The sequence below is a fragment of the Plecotus auritus genome (assembly GCF_963455305.1).
Source record: "Plecotus auritus genome assembly, chromosome: 3".
NCBI classification, from domain to species: Eukaryota; Metazoa; Chordata; class Mammalia; order Chiroptera; family Vespertilionidae; genus Plecotus; species Plecotus auritus.
In genome coordinates this window covers 99,465,637-99,488,312 of record NC_137772.1, presented here as the reverse complement: position 1 = coordinate 99,488,312, position 22,676 = coordinate 99,465,637, and the positions used below count along the sequence as shown (strand labels likewise).

The 22,676-nt window shown below is 42.4% G+C and overlaps 1 protein-coding gene and 1 pseudogene across 2 annotated transcripts in view; one reads left to right on the top strand and one right to left on the bottom strand.

Moving 5' to 3' along the window:
* The window catches only part of NUDT15 (nudix hydrolase 15), a 28,429-nt gene extending 7,536 nt beyond the window's left edge, over positions 1-20,893 (top strand). The window contains exons 2-3 of the mRNA XM_080659494.1: positions 12,603-12,799; positions 19,183-20,893. Coding sequence (XP_080515620.1) covers positions 12,603-12,799; positions 19,183-19,340 — 355 coding nt within the window. The 3' untranslated portion in view covers positions 19,341-20,893. The remainder of the gene's footprint in view (positions 1-12,602; positions 12,800-19,182) is intronic.
* LOC308243990 (diphosphoinositol polyphosphate phosphohydrolase 2-like) lies at positions 2,922-3,461 on the bottom strand (annotated as a pseudogene). Its single transcript has one exon. The product of its transcript is annotated as a diphosphoinositol polyphosphate phosphohydrolase 2-like (transcript).
* Positions 20,894-22,676: the final 1,783 nt, after the last annotated feature.

Here is a 22,676-nt window from a genome sequence, read left to right as displayed (position 1 = left end):
TGAAGTTGTCCCAGAGTCTTCTTACATTATCTTCAACTTTTTGGATTTTTTTTTTTGCTTTTTGCTTTTTCGGTTGAGTGTTTTTTGCTTCTTTGTATTTCAATTCTTTGACTTGATTCTTGTGTTCCTCTATTCTGTTTCTGGGTCTCTGTATAATATTTTTTATTTCAGTCAGTGTATGTTTAATTTCTAGTTGGTCCTTTTTCATATCTTCGAGGGTCTCGTTATATTTATCGGCCTTTTCTAGGATATTCTTAAAAAGTCTTATAACGGTGGTTTTGAATTCTATATCCAGTCGTTTGTTTTCCTCCATTTCTTTCGTTTGTGATCTGATTCTTTGACCCCGCATTTTCACTGGATCCCTGAGTTGGTAAGGTAGATATTTGTGCTAGGTTTCCAATATGGCCCAGTGGGTCTGCTTCCCCAGTTAACCTGAGGTGGACACTCTTGGTGCACCCCTTTGTGGACTGTGTGTACAGCCTTGTTGTAATTAAGTCTTTATTGTTGTTGGTATCACTGGGAAGAATTGACCTCCGGGCCAGTTGGCTGTAAGGATCAGCTGTGTCTATGCTGGGAGAAGCCCGGTGCTGGAGACAGCCTTATAGGATTAGACTTGCCAAATTGCAATAGCCTCTGTGCTCAGCTTGGATGGGGTGGAGTCTCAGTTTTGGCTTCCTGTCAGCCCCGCCCCTGCGCGCATGTGCGCTTTCAGTCCTCCGCCTTCCCCAGCTCGAGTCTCCGCCTGAGAGTCCAGACTCCCCCCACAAGAGCGTGGGTCCCCAGGGGCTCGCCTGGAACTGGGGTTCACTGCAGTCAGAACTGGGGCTCGGTGCAGTCAGAATCCTCTGACTCCCCTCCACTAGGGAAAGCCTGTGGCAACCCCCGCAGCCTTTGTGCGCACCGGCGCGGCGCGTGTGCGCACTTTCAGTCCTCCGCCTTCCCCGGCTCCTGAGTCTCCGCCCGAGAGTCCAGACTCCCCCTACAAGAGCGTGGGTCCCCAGGGGCTCGCCTGGAACCGGGGTTCACTGCAGTCAGAACTGGGGCTCAGTCAGGATCCTCTGACTCCCTTTCACTAGGGAAAGCCTATGGCTACCTCCGCAGCCTTTGTGCGCACTGGCCCGTGTGCGCCTTCAGACTTCTGCCTTTCCCAGCTCGCGGTCCGAGGCTTCCTTCCCCCTTCCGCCAGAGGAAGTCAGCCAAGCTCTCAGCCGCCCTTCCTCTCTGCGCGCACAAAGCCCCTTTGCCGTACCTCCAATTCTCTGTGAGCTTTTCTCCTTCCTTCTAGTTGTAGAATTTTCACTCAGCCTGCTTTCCTGTGGTTCTGGATGGTGTCCGTTCTGTCTTTTAGTTGTAGTTTTGAAATTGTTGTGCGAGGCAGCAGTTTAGGTGTTTACCTATGCCGCCATCTTGGTTTCTCTCCGTAGCTTTTTCTTTTTGCGCTCATTTCTAGGGGTAAAAAAAAAAGGAATTGGGGTATCAAGGTGGGGGGAGGGGGATCACTCAAAATGACACAGGGGGGATCAAAGGAGGGAATCAAAATGGCACAGGAGAATCAGAGGGGGGGTTACCATTTTAGTAACCCCTTTTGATCCTCCTGTGTCATTTTAATTGCCCCCTCTGATCCTCCTGTGTCATTTTGATTGCCCCCTCTGATCCTCCTGTGTCATTTTAAGTGATCCCCCTCCCCCACCCCTGTGCCACTGAACACCTTCACCAGACATCCCCCCTACCCCTTTATCAGACATTTACCCCCTGGGGCCTGCCTGGGGACTGTCACTGGGCTTGCTGGGGCCTGGATCTGGGCTGGAGCAGGGTCTGCCACTGACTGAGAACCTTCAGTCATCATGAAGGCGGCCGTGAGCATCAGGTAGTGTCACCAGAGACAGACCAGCACTCACCACCTTCGCCGCGTCCCGTCCGCTCTAATCCTCCTGTTCTTCTACACGCATCTGCGAAAGTCTCCTCCTCTCTCCCGCCCCGCGCTCACCGCTCACTCCGACCTCCGCTCCGCCTCCACACAGCAGTGACGTCAGGACTCCGCGTAACGTCACTGGTTGCTAGACGCCAGTCGGGGCGGCCCTAGCGACCAGTTTATGGTAAATTAATTTTCATTCTGAGACAGAGCCTGGGGCCTTATTTTCGGGGGATGCCTTATATTTCACTCAGAAGGAAACCTGTAAGTAGGTCTTATTTTCGGAGGATGTTTTATTTTCGGGGAAACACGGTATTTATCAGTAGTTATTGGCTTATTCAGGTTTTCTGATTCAGTTTTGGGAGATTGTATTTTTTTTTTTTCTTTAGGAATTTGTCCATTTCATTCACATTGTCCAGCTTGTTGGCATATAGCTGTTTACTGCATTTTCTTACAATCTTTGTATTTCTGTGGTATCCATTGTTACTTCTCCACTTTTGTCTCTAATTTATTTGGGTCCTCTCTCTTTGTTTCTTTTCTTCTTCTTTTTTTTTTTTTTTTTTACTATGAAAAAGTTTTCCTTAAATATCAATTATTTTTGTAAATTCCCACAACAGAAGGATTTGTTGAATATATTAATGCTTTGAATGAGAAAACAAATTGGGCGAGTAAAGCATACTCACAAGTAAGGTGATCTGACAGAAACCACAGACTGACATCAAAAAGACAAAAAACTGAAAAAAAAAATGACAACCAAAATAACACGGAGGGTGGGATGGGGTCGGGGGCACAGTTAAGGCATCTAAAAAAAACTCCACATGGCTTTGGCTTATTAAAATATTTTACACTATTAAAAAAAGATTCAAAAGCATCTGGAAAACATGTAAATTGCTTGAAAACCTTGTATGGAAAATTCAGACAGTTTGTAAGCGTCATTCAGATGTTTGCTAAGGAAAATAAAGAAGCTTCTCCCCATGATATTGCACATGGTGGGAGATGACCTCCCATTCTATCTTATAGTAGATGGCAAGCCAGAGATCTTTGCAGCAGTTACAAACAAGGTGTTATTGTCTGGGAGAGAAGGGACTGGAATTCCCATTGGATGGAGAACAACCCAGCTTTAGTTTTTCCAGATACTCTGCATGTACAGGCTTATGACATTGGAGAACTTTGATGGCATCTTCTACTTTGAACTACTCTCTCCTTCTTCCTATATTTACAGAATCTTCCCAATCTTCTAATATTTCAGTGACAATAAGAATATAGACATACGTTCAGTGCTTTTGGTCTTGGTTTTCAAATATGCCCAGGAGTCTGCTTAATTTTCCTTTGACTCCAGCCTCTTATAAACCTCCCTCATGGCAGCACCGCCAGGCTCCTCCTTGGGCTCCATTCCTCCTCCTGGGACAATCCATAGGTCTGGGTACCGACTGCTGCTCACCAACAGCACCTCATCCTCCTGCTCGCTCCGGAAGCACAGGCACGCCACCCCCTTCTTGAAGCCCTCCTGGTCGTAGGTCCGCATCTGGTTGGGCTTGAACTTCATCATAGAGGAGGGCTCTGGTGGCCGCTTCTGCTCCAGACATCGTGGCGGGGCCCGGCTGCCGCCACCCCACCAGGGAGTGGGGCCCAAGCGAGTTGGGCGCAGGGGTGTCAGGAGGCGAGGCAGCGGCGCGGGGTGGGCAGCGAGGCCGGTCAGTCCCGGAGCCGGCGGTCACTCCGATGCGGGGCAAGGTGGGAGCATGGGTCACTGGAGCCCAGGTACTGGGGAGGAAGCGCCACCTCTGCTCTGGCGTCTGTTGCTCTCCATGAAGCCCACCACCCACTTGCTTCTGCTTCCTCCTGTTGCTGCCGTTGCAACCGCCGCCCCGGGAAGAGCGAGGCTCCGGGGTCACACTCTCTGTTTTTTGATGAATCTGGCTAATGGTTCATAAATCTTGTTTATCTTTTCAAAGAACCAGCTCTTGGTTTCATTGAAGTTTTTTTTAGATTGTATTTTTAGCTTCTATGTCATTTATTTCTGGCCTACTATTTATTACTAGAGGCCCAGTTTCTGAAAATTCATGCACTGGAGGGAGATCCCTCAGCCCGGCCTGCCCCCTCTCACAGTCTGGGAGCCTTCAGGGGTGGGAGGTGACCCAGCGATCAGGGGAAGACAATGCCCCATCACACCTCTACTGCTGCCACTGTCTTCAGTGCAAGCCTTGGCCGGCCCTGGTTACCTGAGCCTTGGCAGCCCAGAGCGGCTGGCCAGCTGCCATCTGAGGCTTGCCTGTGCCTCGGGCCGGCCCTGAGCAGCTGGGGGGCTGAGGGGACTGGGGGGCTCTGGAGGCAGGCTGGCAGGGCTGAGGGAACTGGGTGCTGCCATCTTCTGGCCATGGGCGTCACCATCTTTGAGGGCGTGACAGTCAATTAGCATATTCCCTCCTTATTGGCTGTGGGTGCCGCCATCTGTGTGAGGGCATGATGGTCAATTAGCATATTCCCTCTTTATTAGGTAGGATTTCCTTCTATCTACTTACTCTGTGCTTTTCTTGTTGTCCTCTTTCTAATTCTTTAAGTTGTAGTTTATTATTAACTAGAGGCCTGGTGCACGAAAATTTGTGCACTCTAGGGGGTCCCTCAGCCCTGCATGCGCCCTCTCACAGTCTGGGACCCCTTGGGGGACGTCTGACTGACAGCTTAGGCCCACTCCCTGGGGACCAGGCCTAAGCTGGCAGTCAGACATCCCTCTGGCAGCCCAGGAGCCCTTGGGGGGATGTCCAACTACCTTAGTGCTGCCGCAGAGGTGGGAGAGGCTCCTGTCACAGCCGCTGCACTGGCCAGCCATGAGCTGGCTTCTGGCTGAGTGGTGCTCCTGTGTGGAAGCACACTGACCACCAGGGGACAGCTCCTGCGTTGAGCGTCTTCCCCCTCGTGGTCAGTGTGCATCATAGCGACCAGTCATTCCTGGTTGTTTTGCTGTTGGGGTCAATTTGCATATTACCTTTTTATTTTATAGGATTTATCTTTTTTCTGGAGGTAGGCCTGTAGTGCTATGAACTTCCCTCTAGGACTGCTTTCACTGTGTCCCATAGATTTTGGGTTGTTGTGTGCTCATTTTAATTTGTTTCTAGGAAGCTTTTGATTTTTTTCTTGATCTCTTGGGTAACCCATTCATTGATTAATAACATGTTATTTAGTCTCTATGTGTTGGAATGTTTATGGGTGTAATTGCTTTAGTTGATTTCTAATTTTATTCCATTGTGATCTGAGAAGATGCTTGATATGATTTAAATTTTCTTGACCTTTTAGAGACTTGTTTTGTGCCCTAACATGTGGTCTGTCTTTGAGAATGACCCATGTGCACTCGAGAAAAATGTATATTCCATACCTTTGGGGTGAAGTGGTTTATAAATGTCAATTAAATCCTTCTGATCCAGTGTATCATTTACAGTCACTGTTTCCTTGTTAATTTTTTGTCTGGAAGATCTATCCAGTGAAGTCAGTGGGGTGTTAAAGTCCTCTACTATGACTGTATTGCTGTCAAGCCCTCCCTTAAACTCCTTTAGAAGTTTTTTTTATATATTTAGGTGTTCCTCTATTGGGTGCATATATGTTTATCACGTTTATAAACTCTTGTTGCATCGATCCCTTTAGTATTATGTAGTTATTACCTTTGTTATCTCTTTTGATGGGCTTCATTTTGAAGTCTATTTTGTCAGAGTGTTGCTACTCCAGCTTTTTTTTGTTTCTATTTGCATGGAAACTTTTTTTCAATCCCTTCACTCTCATCCTGTGTGAGTCTTTTGTTCTGATTTGGGTCTCTTGTAGACAGCACATAATTGAGTCATGTATTTGAATCCATTCAGCTATCCTGTGTCTTTTGAGTGGAGCATTTAACCCTTTTACATTTAAGGTTATTGTTGATAGGTACTTATTTATTGCCATTTTAATTTTGTACCTATGTTTCTTTCTCTCTCTATTTCTTCTCATTATACCAGTCTCTTTAGCATTTCTTGCAATGATGGTTTGGTGATTATATACTCCTTTAGCCTTTTTTTTTGAGGGGGGGTTCTGGGAAGCTCTTTATTTCACCATCAATTTTGAATGATAGTCTTGTTGTATATAGTAATCTTGATTTCAAATCCTTGCTTTCATTACGTTGAATACATTATGCCATTCCCTTCTGGCCTGTAGAGTTTCTGATGAGAAATCAGGTGACAGCCTTATGGGAACTCCTGTGTAGGTAACAGTTTGCTTTTCTCTTGCTGCCTTTAACATTCTCTCTTTGTCTTTAATTTTTGGCATTTTAATTATGATGTATCAGAGCACGGGCCTTTTAGGGTTCTTCTTGCTTGGGACTCTCTGTGCCTCCTGAACTTGTGTGACTTTTTTTCCCCACTAGGTTAGGAAAGTTTTCTGCCATTATTTATTCAAACACGTTTACTATCCCTTGCTAACTTTCATCTCCTTTTGGTATTCCAATGATGTGAATATTATAATGTTTCATGTTGTTCCACAGCTCCCTTAAGCTGTCCCCAGTTTTTAAATTTTGTTTTTTCTTTCTTTCTGGTTTTCTGATTGAGTGATTTTTTTCCTACCTTGTCTTCTAATTCACTGATTCAATCATTGGCTTCCCCAATCTGCTGTGTATTCCTTCCAAATGTGCTCTTTATTAGTGCTGTGTCGTTCTTCATAATTTTTATATCCTTATTCATATTGGTGAGCATCTCTGCCACCATTATTATGAACGCTATGTCTGATAAATTTCTTATCTCCATTTCATTTAGCTCTTCTTCTGTAGAATTCTCTTGTTCTTTCACTTGAGGTTTGTTTTTTGTCTACCTATTAGGTAGATCTGCTACAACTTCCGATCTCTAGTGCAGGACAATGTCAGATGCTGTTTGTGACTGGCCCTGAGTCCCCTGTTTGGAGCTATCAGCAACTCACAGGTTGTGGCTCCCTCTGCTGGGGCTGAGTGCCTTTGGAAAGGGCCACGGTGTGCACCACGGTCTGCTTTTCCTAATTTCGTGCCCAGGATTAGATCACACAAATACTTAAAGCCTGCTTCTGCCTGCAGTCCCATTGACACTCAGACGTGATTAGCCTCAGGCTATTGACTACAGCAAGCATGTCAAACTCGTGGCCCGCATGCAGCCCACAATGAATATTTTTGCAGCCCAGCCAATATGATAGTATGTAAGAAATGTTTTAATAAAAATTTCGTAACTTAATTTTTACAATAACCTGTTACACATAATTATTAATAATGAACTACAATGTTCGCTAATGACTGATTACTGTATTCATGTTGCATTCATTTCCCTTACGTGCCTTACACGCAGGCGTACCCTTTCTCTCCATTAATACTAGCAGTGAATATTTTAGCAGACAATTGCCACGTCATTAGTCTTGGACTGACTTGTTTGGTGTGCGCAACCAGAAATATTTCACTTTTGGAGAACAAGAAAAATAGGTTTATTTGTGTTACTCTTATTAATTTGTGCAGTTATTCAGGGTCTGGTAAGTTAATGTTCAAGAAAAAGTATTAATTTTATTAAAATGATCTGTTATTTCATGTTAATGATTACTCATTTATTTTAGCCCTTTGTATTCAGCATGTCTCTATCAAAATAAACCTACTTTTTATGAAAATTGAAGCTTTTGTTTTTTTGCGGCCCACATAAACTTAAACCTTGTTTATTTGGCCCGTGTTAGCCTTTGAGTTTGACATGCTTGGACTACAGGGTGGAGCGAGAGGTCTTCCAACAGGGTGAGGCAATTGCCTTCCCTTTAGGCAAAAACTGCCTGAATAGCAAAGTTTTCTTCAGCGTGAGGGAATGACTCAGCACAGCAAACTGGAGTGGCTGCCCTCTGAGCTCCAACCCCTATGCCCCGAGTCCTGGCTTTTGCTTACACTGCTCCCTCTGCCAGAGCACAAGGAGAATGGCTGCACATGAAATTTTATGCATTGGCCCTTTAAGAGGTGCCTGCATTTCCAGCTATCTCTTGTTGGCAGACAGCAACCCTGCTTCTTTTCAGAGCCAGATGTTAAGTGGGCACTTTTCTCCCTCTGGTGCTCTGGGATGGGTAGCCCCTCTTGGGGATTAGACCCCAGAGTTCTCAATGGGAACCCCCCACAGCTGAGATACCCCTCCGGAACTTCAGCTGCTGTCTGTGGGAGTCCAGCCAGCCCTTCCATGCCTCTGCCCTTCCTACCAGTCTCTGTGTGGTCTTCACTTTCCATCCTTGATTTTCAGGGTTCTCTCCAGCTGGTCTTTAGTTGATTTTTCAGGGTGGTTTTTCTGTAATTTAATTGTATTTCCAGTTTGGTCCTGGGAGAGTGTTAGTGTAGTTTCCACTTACTCCGCCAACATTTTGGAATCCCCTGGTTCACCTATTTTTATAAAATGGTAGAAGTAGGGAAATTATCCTAGTGTGCTTTATTTTTTGAGAAATTTTCTGAGTTTATTTGAGCCAAACTGATGACATTTGCTGGAGAACAAGATCTCAAATGCTCTGATCCTAGTGCCTTTTAATCAGACTTTGTTCTTTAGAAACTATGGAATTCTTATGATCTTTACCATGTGGAATTTTTTAATGGTCTTCAGAATTTAAAAAGCATCTGTAAGTTTATAATTTTCAGGGAATTAAGGTAAACCATCAGTTAATAAATAATAAAATTTCTAGATGAAGAAACAAGTTGCCCAGACGGCATACCATATAACTTTGTCAATTGTTTTTGTACATTAGACAAAATTAGATCACAAACTAAGCTCTACTTAGGATGTATAATTACTAGAGAAATGACTAGAGATAGCAATCTTAACAATAACACAAGATAATATTGGAGTCTTAACTGAATTATTGACTGATAAGAGCCAACATTGGACTGTAATGAGTTTTACTAAGTGCTAGATATCATGCTAAGTTCTTCACATGTATGTTTTTACTTACCTTTATACAATATAACTGTTATACTGAGTGGGCTAAATTTTAGGGAAAAAACCCACAGGAAATGGCTTTATTTTCTCCTGTTGTTTTCAAACATAATTTGTTTTTCCCATTTCTGCTGCTTCATGATATTTCCTGTAAATTCTGTTGTTTTCCTGTCTCTTGATTATAAAAATAAATCACATTTTGGCAATTATGATCCACTTTCGAGTATTTATCTCTGATCTGTGAGGGGAAAGGAGGTGTGAGCCATTGTTTTGCTCTTTTTCCATTTACTCCTCACTGTTTCTAATTTCTTTACTTCTACAGAATATTGGGGAAGGAGGGAAGTGGGCAAACCTTTTAAGGACTGGTGCTGCTATTATCCATCAATTGGTGCTCTCTGGGTACATTATTCATCTGTGTGCTCTCTTCTCAGGATATGTTTGTTGGTTGTCTGGAACTCTTTCAAGGATTTCTACACCACACAGTTCCCTGACATAGGTGACTGACTGATTATGACACTGGTTCCCCTCTGCTAGCTCTTGCTTTTAGCATACCACCCTGCGTTTTCTTTTTGGTGGGATACCCAGCAGTCTGTTGGCACATAGGAAATACACAATGGGAATAATGCGTTCACTGCTGCCCTTTTTCGTGCTTGGCCCATAGGAAATTCACAATGGGAATAATGTGTTCACTGCTGCCCTTTTTCCTTGCTCGTTTATTGTGGGCTGCTCTAGCCAGTCTCCTTCCTCCCAGATTTCCAAAATGGGGATAAGTATCAGCTTCTGTGTTCACATGCATCCCTACACACCAAGGGATACATTTCAGACTTAACCCAAGAGCTCTTAACCCTCCTGCCGCTTCTACTCTGATGCTTTGGGATAGGCCTATGAGTTTCTGCAACTCATCATGCAGGTCTTCAGCAGGGGAGTGACACGGCCGGTATCTCCTTCTTGAGAGTCACACCCAGTCTCTAGGACTAATTCTCCTGGAGTGCCCCTCACTTGATTTGGGAGCAGAGTTGGCCCCTCATCAGGATGAAGAGAAACATTCCTACCAAGGTGAAAACTCACAACTTTTCTCCCTCCAAAGATCTCCTGATTTTCATTGTAGACTGGGAAGGGTGAGTAGTCTGCCCTTTCTTAGCAAACTCGAGAGTTCACATGGCATGTTTGCTCTTTTGCTGTCCTCTTTGTAATTTAGAGTTGCATATTGCCTGTTGTTCTCAATTTTGAGGCTTAAACTGAAATGCTGAGACTATAGGCAAGAGACATAGTCCACTTCTTGATACACTTACAACAACCCCATGAGAAACTAACGTTATTCTCTTTTTACTTATCCAAGGTAGGAAGTAATGTACTTCAAACTCAAACCTAGGTGTAATTGACTTCAAAGCCTGTGCTCTTAACTAATATACTAAACTGCCTCCTGGTTGCATACTGCTTCCAGGCATCTGAACTAGTACTGAATTGACTAAATGTTCACCTAAAAAAAAAAATTTAGGGAGAAACCAAGATGGCGGCATAGGTAATCACCTATACTTGCTGCCTTTCACAACCACATCAAAACCACAACTAAACAGCAGAACAACTACCACCCAGACTGCGGGAAAGCTGGCTGAGTGGAAGTTCCACAACTAGAGAGGTGAAGAAAGGTCATTGAGACCGGTAAGAGGCGCGGAGGCGCAGAAAGTGCGGCACCTGGATGTGCTGCTTTTTAAACCGGGAGGGGGGGAGAGGGGGAGGGGGAAGAAAGATATAAGCTACTGCTTGCTCTGAACTCTAGTTCCAGGCAAGACTCTGGGTGACCCAGACACATACGGGGAGAAACTGGACTGTCTGGCATTGGAACAGGAACTTGAGGGCGGCTTACTCTTAGAGGTGCTTGCAGCGATAATTGTATACTTCCTTCCATTCCTTTCTGGCCTGATGTGTTTCTGTTGAGAAATCATTTGATAATCTGATGGGAAATTCATTGTAGGTAACAGTCTGTCTCTCTCTTGCAGCTTTTAATATTCTCTCTTTGTCATTAACATTTGCCATTGTAATTACGGTGTGTCTTGGTGTGGGTCTTTTCGGGTTTGTCTTGGTTGGGACTCTCTGTGCTTGTGTGACTTTTTTCTTCCTCAAATCAGGGAAGTTTTCTGACATTATTTCTTCAAATAGGTTTTCTAAGCCTTGCTCCTCTTCTTGTCCTTCTGGAACCCCTATATAACTATGTTGCTTTGTTTTATTTGTCCCAATGCTCCCTCAGGCTCTTCTCCTGTCTTTTATTTTATTTTTTTTCTCTCTAATTGCGTGTGTTTTGCTTGCCTGTCTTCTAATTTGGTAATTCAGTCTTCTGCTTCTCCAGGTCTACTGTTGAAAACTTCCATAGTGTTTTTTATTGTAGCGATGTCACTCTTTATTTTCTCCTGATTCTTATATAGGTTGTTGATTTTCTCATCCATCCAGTTTATGAACTGTATGACCCTTATTTTGAATTCTTTTTTTCTGACACATTGCATGCCTTTGTTTCATTTAATTCCTTTCCTGGTGATTACTCCTTTCCTTTCCTTTGTGGGTTGTTTTTCTGTCTCCCCATTTTTGCTCTCACTGAAGGATCTAGGTGTCGAGTCACGTGGGGCCTGTGGCTGCAGCTGTGTGCTTGGTGGCAGGTCACCCGTTTGTGGGTGGCAGCTGCTCCTCGGGCAGTTGCGGGCAGTGGCTGCTCCTTGGGCAGTCACGGGCAGTGGCTGCTCCTCGTGCAGTCATGGGGCAGCTGCTCCTCCTGTGGTTGCGGGGCTAGTGCTCCTTGCGTGGTCTTGGGCGGCAGCTGCTCCTGGGTATCTGCTCCTTGCATGGTAGCTGGGTGGCTCCTCCTTGGGTGGTTGCAGGCGGTGGCTGCTCCTTGGGCGGTTGCAGGCGGTGGCTGGCCCTAAGGTGGTCATGGGGCTGCTGGTCCTCATGTGGTTACGGGTGGCGGCTGCTCCCTGGGGGGTCCCGGGGCAGCTGCTCCATGTGCGTTTGCGGGGCAGCTGCTCCTCGGGCAGTTGTGGGTGGTGGCTGCTCCTTCGGGTGGTCGAGGGACAGCGGCTGCTCCTCGGGCACTGGCGGGCAGCGGCTTCTGGTGTGGTCTCGGTGCCCAGGGCTAAAGGGTCTGGCTGGCGGGAGGGGAGTGTGCTCCGGAACTCACAGTAGCCCTCAGCAGGGAGGCTGGAGTCCCAGTGTCTGTGGGTCGGCAGCTGAGGCAGCAGGTCCCTGGCCAGAGTGGCTGTAGGATCCTGGGTGGTGTCAGTGGGCCCCCCCAGTGAAGGTGAGGCGGGGCTCCCAGTCATAGCAGCTCTCCCCTTCAAGATGGCGTGGCCTCTGCGGCAGAGCCGGCGCTCTGGGAGTGATTACAGCAGTAGCAGAGGCTGCCTGGCTAAGGGAGCCTGGTCTGCTAGCCCTCAAAAGGTCTTGCGAGATCTAGCTGTCCCTCACTCAGACACACACCACACATCCACACTCTCCTTTTGCTCCCTTACTCACTCACACTCTCTCCCTCACTGCCATCCTTCCGGCCACCATCCTAAATGTTCACTTTTTGTTATTCAATATGAAGTCCTTTTTCTCTTCTGATAACTAGATAAAGGATATGCAGAATGTCAAAGGCAGGGTTTGATTTATTGTTTGAAGAATGAACCAATTACAGTTATTTTTGCTTTACAGTAGGAATATCTAGCTAAGTATTTCTGGCAAAACATAAATTAAATGAATAAAATTAAATACAATAATATGTTTCTGTTTTCCAGTGAAAGCTGGGAAGAATGTGCTCAAAGGGAAACCTGGGAAGAAGCAGCTCTTCACCTGAAAAATGTTCGCTTTGCCTCGGTTGTGAATTCTTTCATTGAGAAGGAGAATTATCATTATGTCACCATACTAATGAAAGGAGAGGTGGATGTGACTCATGATTCAGAACCTAAGAATGTAGAGCCTGAAAAAAATGAAAGTAAGAGAATTATGTCTAGTAATGCATTTTTTAATTTAGACAAGTACTAGTATATCTTCTGAAGGAATATTACATTATGTTGCCACATAGATTCTCCTCACATAGAAATATAGATATACTTAAATACTGGAATCACAAGGACATAACAGGAAAGAGAACTGGCGCCTGAGTTGGTTTGCATTTTGATTCTTCCACTTAGAAATTTGTGATCTTGGAAAAGTTAATATTCTCTATGCCTTTTTTTGTCATCTGTGATAATAGTAACTACCTCAGATGGGTTGTTGTAAGGGGAAAATGAGTTAATACATTTAAGAACCTAGTGAGCACAGTAAGTATTCAGTAAATGTTAGTTTTATTCTTAGTATTTAATTTTTTTTACAAACTATAATTTTAAGTAAAACATTTAATGTGTCTTTCTCAGTTTTCTCACCTGTGCAAGAGAGGTAATAATTTTCTTTTATAGAGAACGATTAACCTTACAAAACAGTTATCTGTTCCTTCTGTATTGAATTGAGTGCTCTGGAAATTTTAATGGCAATAACTGATGTTTATTATTTACTCCATGTTAAGCATTCTTCTAAAGGGTTTACATGTTTCATCTCTTCAAATCTGATAAAACTCCATGAGAAAAGGAACTAAAGAGAAAAATATCAAACTAACTGATTATATTATTTTCCATATGAAACTTTATTCAAGTGGTCTCATGTAGTGGAAGTATTTCATTTCTTTTCTCTTACGGAAGACTCTTTTCATTCAATACATACCCACTGAGAACTGTGTGCTGGACACTGTTCTAGACAGGCACTAAAGAAACAGTGGAGTATAGAAATCCCTGCCCTCCTGGGATTTACAACTTAATAGGGGGAAAGGCGGTAAGTTAGCAGATATTTTATAATTGTAATGATAAGGAATAAGAAAGAAAAACTGTGTAAGGGTAGTGGTGCATGTGTACCGTGTTAGGAACGGCCTTTGAGAAGGGGACATGTATACAAAAGCCTGGAGGAAGTGATATTTATAGAATGAATAAATCATTCTAACCTGTTTTAGAGAATAATTTGATTGAATGAACAGAAGCAATGTTCTACCCGAAGGTCTATTGAGTCATACAAATTTTTTAAAAAGTAACTACTTGGAATCACCTAAAATGAACTAGCAAAGTTTGAGCTGAGTTGTTTTTACTCACAACACTTTAGACACCAAATACGTTTTTTTCTCCTCATACCAACCAATTCTCCAACTCTCCAAAAATCAACTGGATGGCCTATATTTCAATTCAATTCTGACACTATGTATCCAGAGTTGCCATCAGATCCCAAAAGTTAAAGAGCTCTGTCCCACAGACTGCCCCACTTCAAACACCATGCAGAAGTCCTGGCCTCCTATAATTTTGACCACATAACTGTACATCAGGGGTTCCCACAGCTCCCTTCTCAGGTTCAATAATTTGCCAAAATGGCCCACAGAACTCAGAAAAATGTTTTACTTACATTACCAGTTTCTTATAAAGGATATAACTCAGGAACAGACAAATGGAAGAGATGCATAGGGTGAGGTATCTGGGAGGGGTAAGGAGCTTTCATTCCCTCTCCAGGTGGGCATGCTACCCTCCCACCATCTTGATGTGTTCACAAACTCGGAAGCTCTCCAAACTGAATTGTGTAAGGTTTTTATGAAGGTTCCATTACATAAAAACTTATGATTGATTAAAATAATGTCTATTGGTGATTATCTCAATCTCCCTTTCCCTCCCCCATAAGGTGGGGCTAGAGGGTAAGGCTGAAAGTTCCAACCCTCTATTCAATCCTTGGTCTTTCTGGTGACCAGCCCCCATCCTGAAGCTATCTAGGGTCCCCCAGCTACCAGTCATTTATTAGCATAAACTTATGGTTGAAAGGGGTATTTTATGGATAACAAAGATGATTCTCTCATCTCTATTACTCAGGACATTACAAAGGGTTTAGGAACTCTGTGCCAGGAAAAAGGGATGAAGACCAAATATATATATTTCTTCTATCACTTATCACACTAAGAAATGCCTCAAAAGTATCCAGAGGTCTTCAGTTGGCCTAGGATAAATTTTTCATGCCTAAAGAAGTGGAAGGCTGCCTGGCCGGCACAGTTCAGTGGTTGAACGTCGACCTATGAACCATGAGGTCATGGTTCGATTCCTGGTCAGGGCACATGCCCGGGTTGCAGGCTTGATTCCTAGTAGGAGGTGTGCAGGAGGCAGCTGATCAATGATTCTCTCTCATCATTGATGTTTCTATCTCTCCCTCTTCCTTCCTCTCAGAAATCAATAAGAAATAAAAATAAAAAAATAAAAAGAAGTGCAAGGCAGGAGAAGTAGGTAAGAAATGGCTCAGTGGGTTCATTGGGGGTATTTTCTACAAGTCCCTCTTATCTTTCACATCCCTAATTATCCCACATAAAATGAGGAACTGGAGAGTGGAGAGCCCAGAACAATAATAGTGGAAACAAAAACCAGTAGTCCTGACACTCTGAAGCTATAGGGAGAAGCAGTTAATTGACACTTTAGTATTAAATTTAAATATGCATATTTCCATTTTAGTTCTTTTGGTAGGACTCAATTTACTTTTTTTGAAGAAAAATATATTACATAACCTGGCCAGCATGGTTCAGTGGTTGAGTGTCGACATATGAACCAGGAGGTTATGGTTCAATTCCTGGTCAAGGCACATGCCTGGGTTGCGGGCTTGATCTCTGGTGGTGGGGAGTAGGGGGGTGCAAGAGGCAGCCAATCAATGATTCTCTCTCATCATTGATGTTTCTATCTTTCCCTTCCTCTCTCTGAGATAAATAAAAACATAAAATTTTTTAAAAATGCCCTGACTGGTTTGGCTCAGTGGATAGAGCATCGGCCTGCGGACTGAGAGGTCCCAGGTTCGATTCCGGTCAAGGGCATGTACCTTGGTTGCGGGCACATACCCAGTAGGGAGTGTGCAGGAGGCAGCTGATTGGTGTTTCTCTCTCATCGATGTTTCTGACTCTCTATCCCTCTCCCTTCCTCTCTGTAAAAAATCAATAAAATATATTAAAAAATTTTTTAAAATATATTACAACCAAATTTTTAAAAATTAGTTTTGAGGTATAATTTATTCAGGTAATAAGCACTGGTTATTATTATTATTTTTTATTATTTTTTTAATATATTTTATTGATTTTTTTTTACAGAGAGGAAGGGAGAGGGATAGAGAGTTAGAAACATCGATGAGAGAAACATCAATCAGCTGCCTCCTGCATATCTCCTACTGGGGATGTGCCCACAACCAGAGTACATGCCCTGACTGGAATCGAACCTGGGACCTTTCAGTCCGCAGGCCGATGCTCTATCCACTGAGCCAAACCGGTTAGGGCAGCACTGGTTATTATTTTAAGACTAGAGACCCAGTGCATGAAATTAGTGCACTTGGGGTGGGGGGGCGGTCCCTCAGCCTGGATTGCGAGAGGGCACAGGCTAGGCCGAGGGACCCCACTGGTGCACGATCGGGGCTGGGGAGGGACACGAGAGACGAGAGGTTGGCTAGCCGGGGAGGGACCGCGGGAGGGCTCCAGGGCATGTCTGGCCCGTCTTGCTCAGTCCTGAACAGCCGGACCCCAGCAGCAAGCTAACCTACCAGTGGGAGCATCTGCCCCCTGGTGGTCAATGCACGTTATAGTGAGCTGTTGAGCGGCCTTAGCATATCATTAGTGTATTATGCTTTGCTTGGTTGAATGGCCGACCAGACACTTAGCATATTAGGCTTTTATTATATATGATAGGGCCCTCAACATTTCCTTATTTTTATCTTTTCTATGGGCAAACTGTCCTGAGATTAGAAGAGAAAAATATGATGAAAATAGATATGTGTGTGTGTGTGTGTTTTATGCTTAGTATCCTTCACAAGAAGCAGATATAGAAACCATTTATTAGTAGAGAAGGTACTGAGGATAAAGCACCAAAGTCACTGACTACAACAGCCTTTAGTCACAAGTGTCATTCACCCTGCTGGCCCTCTTTCCATTTTTCAGTCGTTCTCCTGCCCTGTCTGGCCTTTGGAAGGATTTGAGTTGGCAAACCCTGGTTCAAATAATAACTTCTCATCTTGCTCTTCTAAGCTGCAGACATATTTCTAGTTGCCTTCTAGATATCTTTCGCTAATGCTCAGAAGTTATCTCAAATTTAGCTCAACAATTCAACTTCAAATCATACTTTTCTTCCTTTAATGAACTTTGAATCTATAAAGAACAGACATTTTGGCTCATTCATCTTTGACTGTTCCAGGCCTGACACTATGCCTGGCTTGTAATCAGTGCTAGAATATGTTGAAGAAAGGAGCAAAGGAATGAATGTGCAAGCAAACCTCTTCCTGTGAGGTTCTCTAATATAGGATCTAGATTGGCTTACTTTTTTGTTTTAAACATTTCTTTTTTTATTCTCACCCCAGGATATATTTATTTTTAGAAAGAGAGGAGGAAGGGAGAGGAGAGGAGAGAAGAGGGGAGTGGAGGGGAGGGGAGGGGGCCATTGATGTGAGAAACATACATAACACCCAGGATCAAATGCGCAACCTAGGTATGTGCACTGACTGGGAATGGAACTCGCAACATTTTGGTGTACAGGACCATGCTTCAATTGGAGCCACCTGGCGAGGGCCTACTTTTTAAATAACTTCTAAAAGATTACTATTCTACTTTGTTACTATATTACTGTATGTATTCTTCGCCCCTAAAATATAGTAATTTTAAGTAGTTTATATATATTTGTGATTCTTTTTATTCATTTACATAACCTTTTGAACTTGTCCGCCTTCATTTTGTTGAGTCTCTGACATGCTAGTAAGCTCAAATCAAACGGTGTGATTTTATAAGCCCCAAGGTTACTAGCATCACATCAGAATTGGTCAGAAACACTTGTTCCTCTTTCCATCTCTTAGTAATAATATAGCAGAAATTATTTTCACTTTTTTTCCCAGTTGCAACCTAACCAAGGTGCAATGCTTGGTGAGTCTTTATTTTATTTATAAGGTAGAGATACAGTCTCTGTCCCTTGTTCATCAGGTCCTGGATCTGGATGTCCTGCTTCAGTTTACCAATTACTGCATCTTTCCTCCAACCATCTGATCATCATTAAGAGGGTCATCCAGATACTTTTCTAGGAGATAGGATGCACTTAACAGACAGCTATCTTGAGATTCAGTTTATTTAACATCTTGCAACACTTTGTTGGGCAATATCTATCTCTCTCTCTCTCCCTGCCCCCCTCCTCTCTCTGTTAGTGTGTGCTCACAGTTGCTAATTAGCCCTTCCTGAACTTACTCCAATTTCACGGAGTATCTGTTCCCTGCCTTCCCAGAGAAATAGTTAATGGAAGAAACAGTACTTATACATAGATATATTCATATATTCATAAAGAAACTTATTTAGAACATGGAGTATACATCTTACTCTCATGATCCTATACAATAAAAGGCTAATATGCAAATTGTCCCCTCAACCAGGAGTTCAAGCAGGAGTTCCACCAGGAGCTGGGGTGGGCCAGCCAACTGCCCTCGGCCCCTCCCCCCAGCCATTCCCACCCCGGACAGGCCTCCCCCACCCCGATTGGGGGTGGGGGTGGCTGGCCAACCGCCTGCGGCCCCTTCCCCTGCTCGGCCCAGGCAGTCAGCCCCAATTCGGGGGGCCGGCTGGCCGGACCCCACCTGTGCACGAATTCGGACACCAGGCCTCTAGTATTTGTATATTCACCCATCATGAGCATCTGTGCTTTATGTTACTTAAATAAAAGAAAATGGCATTCCCTAGAATATTTTTTTTAGGATTTCATGTATTTTACAACTAACGGACACTGTTAATGTCTTTCTTGCTAAAATAGCTTAAAAAAAAATGAGTCCTCTCTATATTTGTCTTTCAATCTTAAGATATACCGTGGCACAGAATATTTTTTATTTTCCGTATAGTTTCCATACTTTTTTTAAGAGATGGAGGAGAGCTTAGAAATTCTGTAATCTACCTTAATATTTTAGGTGAGGGAACTGGTATATTTTAATGTAGTGTACCCTCTAGTATATCAAGTTCTGTGCATTTTGTTTAGCCAGATATTTAAATGAAAATTGAATCAAACTAAATCTGGATTTTATCACAATGTGGATCTTGTAAACTTGGCTTCATGTTCAAATAATGGCATATTTGAAATGATTACATTTCCTTTTTAAGATCATCATTCCAAATGCAAATTATTTGCATAGCATCACTATTGTACCTTCTTTTATAGGTAGGAGATTATTTTTAAATTTAATTTTTAAAGTATAGCTTAACTTGCCAAAATAAATAACCTTTGTTTCCTTTCAAATTAAGTAAGTTGATTTGGTATCTTTCTTTTTTAGGTTGGGAGTGGGTTCCTTGGGAAGAATTTCCTCCACTGGACCAGCTTTTCTGGGCACTACGTTGTTTAAAGGAACAAGGTTACGATCCATTTAAAGAAGATTTGGACCATCTGACAGGATACAAAGGAAATCATCTCTGGATGAACAAGATTAACTGATTAAAAAAAAAAAGACAAAATAAGGTCCAGAACAACTCCATTTTATCTAAAAAGTCCCATATCATTACCAGTTTGTTTTTAATCTCTTAATATGCTTACCACCCTTTCAGCCAGTACGTATGAAAAATTTCCTGGGATTATATTATGATTTATATTCCAGACTCAGAAAATATATTAAATGGTGATATTGTGATTAATCTGCTTTCTGTTTTTCACTATGATATTTTCTGTGTAGTTTGTCATTATCAATTTGCATGGAGTGCAATAGAATTTGCCTTAGTGTTTCAGTTCAAATAGAGATCCTAATTCAGATGCTAATACTGTATGCCTGTAGTAGAATATATCATGTTTGTTGATTTTTCTCTTCTGTTTTATCTAAGACAAAAGGTTTTTGGTAATATGTTGTGATAGTCCTTTTAACTAGAGTGAACAGGACAGGTTATTAGGGTATATTTCCTAGGTTTCTGATTGGGAACCTAAACCAAGAGAAGTGAGAAATACCTCCTAGGATCTGTATTCTTTCATTAGCAAGCCATCTAATTTTGGATTTCTCTCTTAATCTCCTTGAGATCCAGTATCTTTAAATGTAAAATAGGGAGATTAGACTAGAGCAGTGATTCTCAAGTGTGATTTGGGGAAGTCCTTGAGTCCTTTGAAGGATACTCAAGATCCAAGCTGTTTTTTTTTAAATGTATTTTTATTGATTTTTTAGAGAGGAAGGAGAGGGATAGAAATTCAGAAACATCAATGAGAGAGAAACATCGATCAGCTGCCTCCTGCACACCTCCTACTGGGGATGTGCCCGCAACCAAGGTACATGCCCTTGACCGGAATCGAACCTGGGACCTTTCAGTCCCCAGGCCGACGCTCTATCCACTGAGCCAAACCAGTCAGGGCCCAAGCTGTTTTTTTAATACTAAGACGTGATTTGCCTTTTTTACTCTCCTTCTTTCCTGAGTATACTGAGGAGTTTTCTCAGTGCTATGTGATTTGTGCTAACAGACTGAATGCAAAAGCAGATATGAGAATTCAGCTTTCTTCTATTAAACCACATATTAAAGACATTTGCAAAAATGTAAGACAGTGCCTTTTTCATTTTTTTTGTTTTAGAAAATGTTATTTTTCATAAAAGTTATTTAACATTTGATGGGTTTTATTTGTAAATGAATTAATAACATTTAAAAAATATTTCCAGTTTTAATTCCCAATACGATAAACTAGTAGCCCTGCGCAGGAATCTGTGTGCCAGTAGCTCGCTGCCGCCCTCCTGTAGCTCCCTCCGCCCCCCGCCCTCCCTCATAGCTTGCTGCTCTGCCCCCTCCTGTAGCTCTCTGCCGCCCGCTTGTAGCTTGCTGCCCCACCCTCCTGCTGATCCGTGATCCAGTCGTTACTTGGTTGGTCATTACACTTCACGGCGTAACGACCATTTGCATATTACATCTTTATTATATAGGATGTCACTGATAAAATCCTACAAAAACCAAAACTCTTTGGGGTACTTAGTAATTTTTAAGAATATAAAGGGATTCAAATAAAAAAGTTTTAAGAACTGCTGGATTAGATCACAAGTTTACTTCTTTTTCTTTATGAGCCCACTTCTGTAAAATCCTATGCTTCTTTAGAGCTGGTTACATTTGAATTTTTCCCTTTAAAAAGACTCAAGTAGCCCTAACCGGTTTGGCTCAGTGGATAGAGCGTCGGCCTGCGGACTGAAGGGTCCCAGGTTCGATTCCGGTCAAGAGCATGTACCTTGGTTGCAGGCACATCCCCAGTGGGGGGTGTGCAGGAGGCAGCTGATCTATGTTTCTAACTCTCTATCATTCTCCCTTCCTTTCTGTGAAAAGTCAATAAAATATATTAAAAAAAAAAAAAAGACACAAGTATTACAATAATACATGCTATAAAAGAATCTTTTCTCCAAAAACTGGATATCATTTTTTAAGTTCTTAATTACTTGCTTTTTCAAAATTATATGTGTACATTGTATAATTCACCACTTATAAATTTCATTTTCTATTAATTTTCACATACTTTTCTTGATATTAGAATGTTTGAGGAGCTCAACTATAATAGGTGTATATTCCTTGAACTTCAGATAAACTGATGAATGTCACACAGTTTTCTGCTCCTATTTGATTACTCCATATTCTTCTGTGGCTTGTTCATTATTTTTACTCCCTTCTTCAGTTGACTTAACCCCTGTCCCTGGCTTCTTCCTGCATGGTAGACATGTGAGGCTAGATAAGAAGAACCCAGACAAGTCCTATAGGTGAAACTCTACCATAGGTTTATTTCAAATGTCGGTTAGAAATTTATTGAGATATCTATTTATGCTGTACTTTTTTAAAAAAATTCTTTATTGTTGAAAGTATTACATATGTCTCCTTTTCCCCCATTGACCTCTCCCCACCTGCTCCTGCCCTCCAGCATATGCCCTCATCCCCCTACTATGCTGTACTTTTCTAAGCAGATATTTTATAGCTTCAAAAACTTGTCACAAACCTATAGAGTTTTACCAGGTCTTCTACTTTAAATTTTTAGTAGATAGAATGAGGAGCTTGGGAGGGTTTTTTTTTTTTTTTTTAAAACCCAACTAGACATGAAGGTTTATTACAATGGAAAGAGAAAACTAACCCAAACTCTTACTTATAGGAAAAAATAAAAAGATAAGAGTTTTATAATAGAAGGGAGTTGCATTTACCTCAACATCTAATATTCTCAGTTGGTTTCCAGTAATCACTTGGTAAATATATCTGTAAATGAGTGAATGAATGGAGCAGGATTTAGAACTCTTAAGTAAACAGTTAACTCTTAGATGGTTTGAGAATTTCCTTTATTAGAAAAAACCAATGCTGACTACTAGCAATGTTGTCACATAAAATTAAATGTCAGCTGGCGTTCCTGAGGTATCCTTCACTCTGCCAGGATACTGGAGAGTCTGAAAGACCTCTTCATCTATTTGCTAAGTCAAGCCCTGAGATGTCCTCTATCCTAAGGTAGGCAAGTGCTCACTCCGGCTACATCCTAGCAAAAGTCATCCTAGTGGAGCATGACATGAATGCAGCCTCCCTTAGATCTACTTGAAAGAGAAACTCTGTTATCCTTACTGCCAGCTCTCCAAATAAGCCAAATACTTTCAAAAGAAATATTTTCATCTTTGAGGCACCAAGGGCCATGTTAGTCCAGGATTGTGGAGAAGGAAAGCGCAGGGAGTCATCAATAAAACATATGGATGAAAAAAAACATTGTCTTCTTCCAACATAAAATCACATATTGACACTGCCTCTGTATTTTATTTTAAATAATTACTTTATTTATGCTGTACATAGAAGTCAG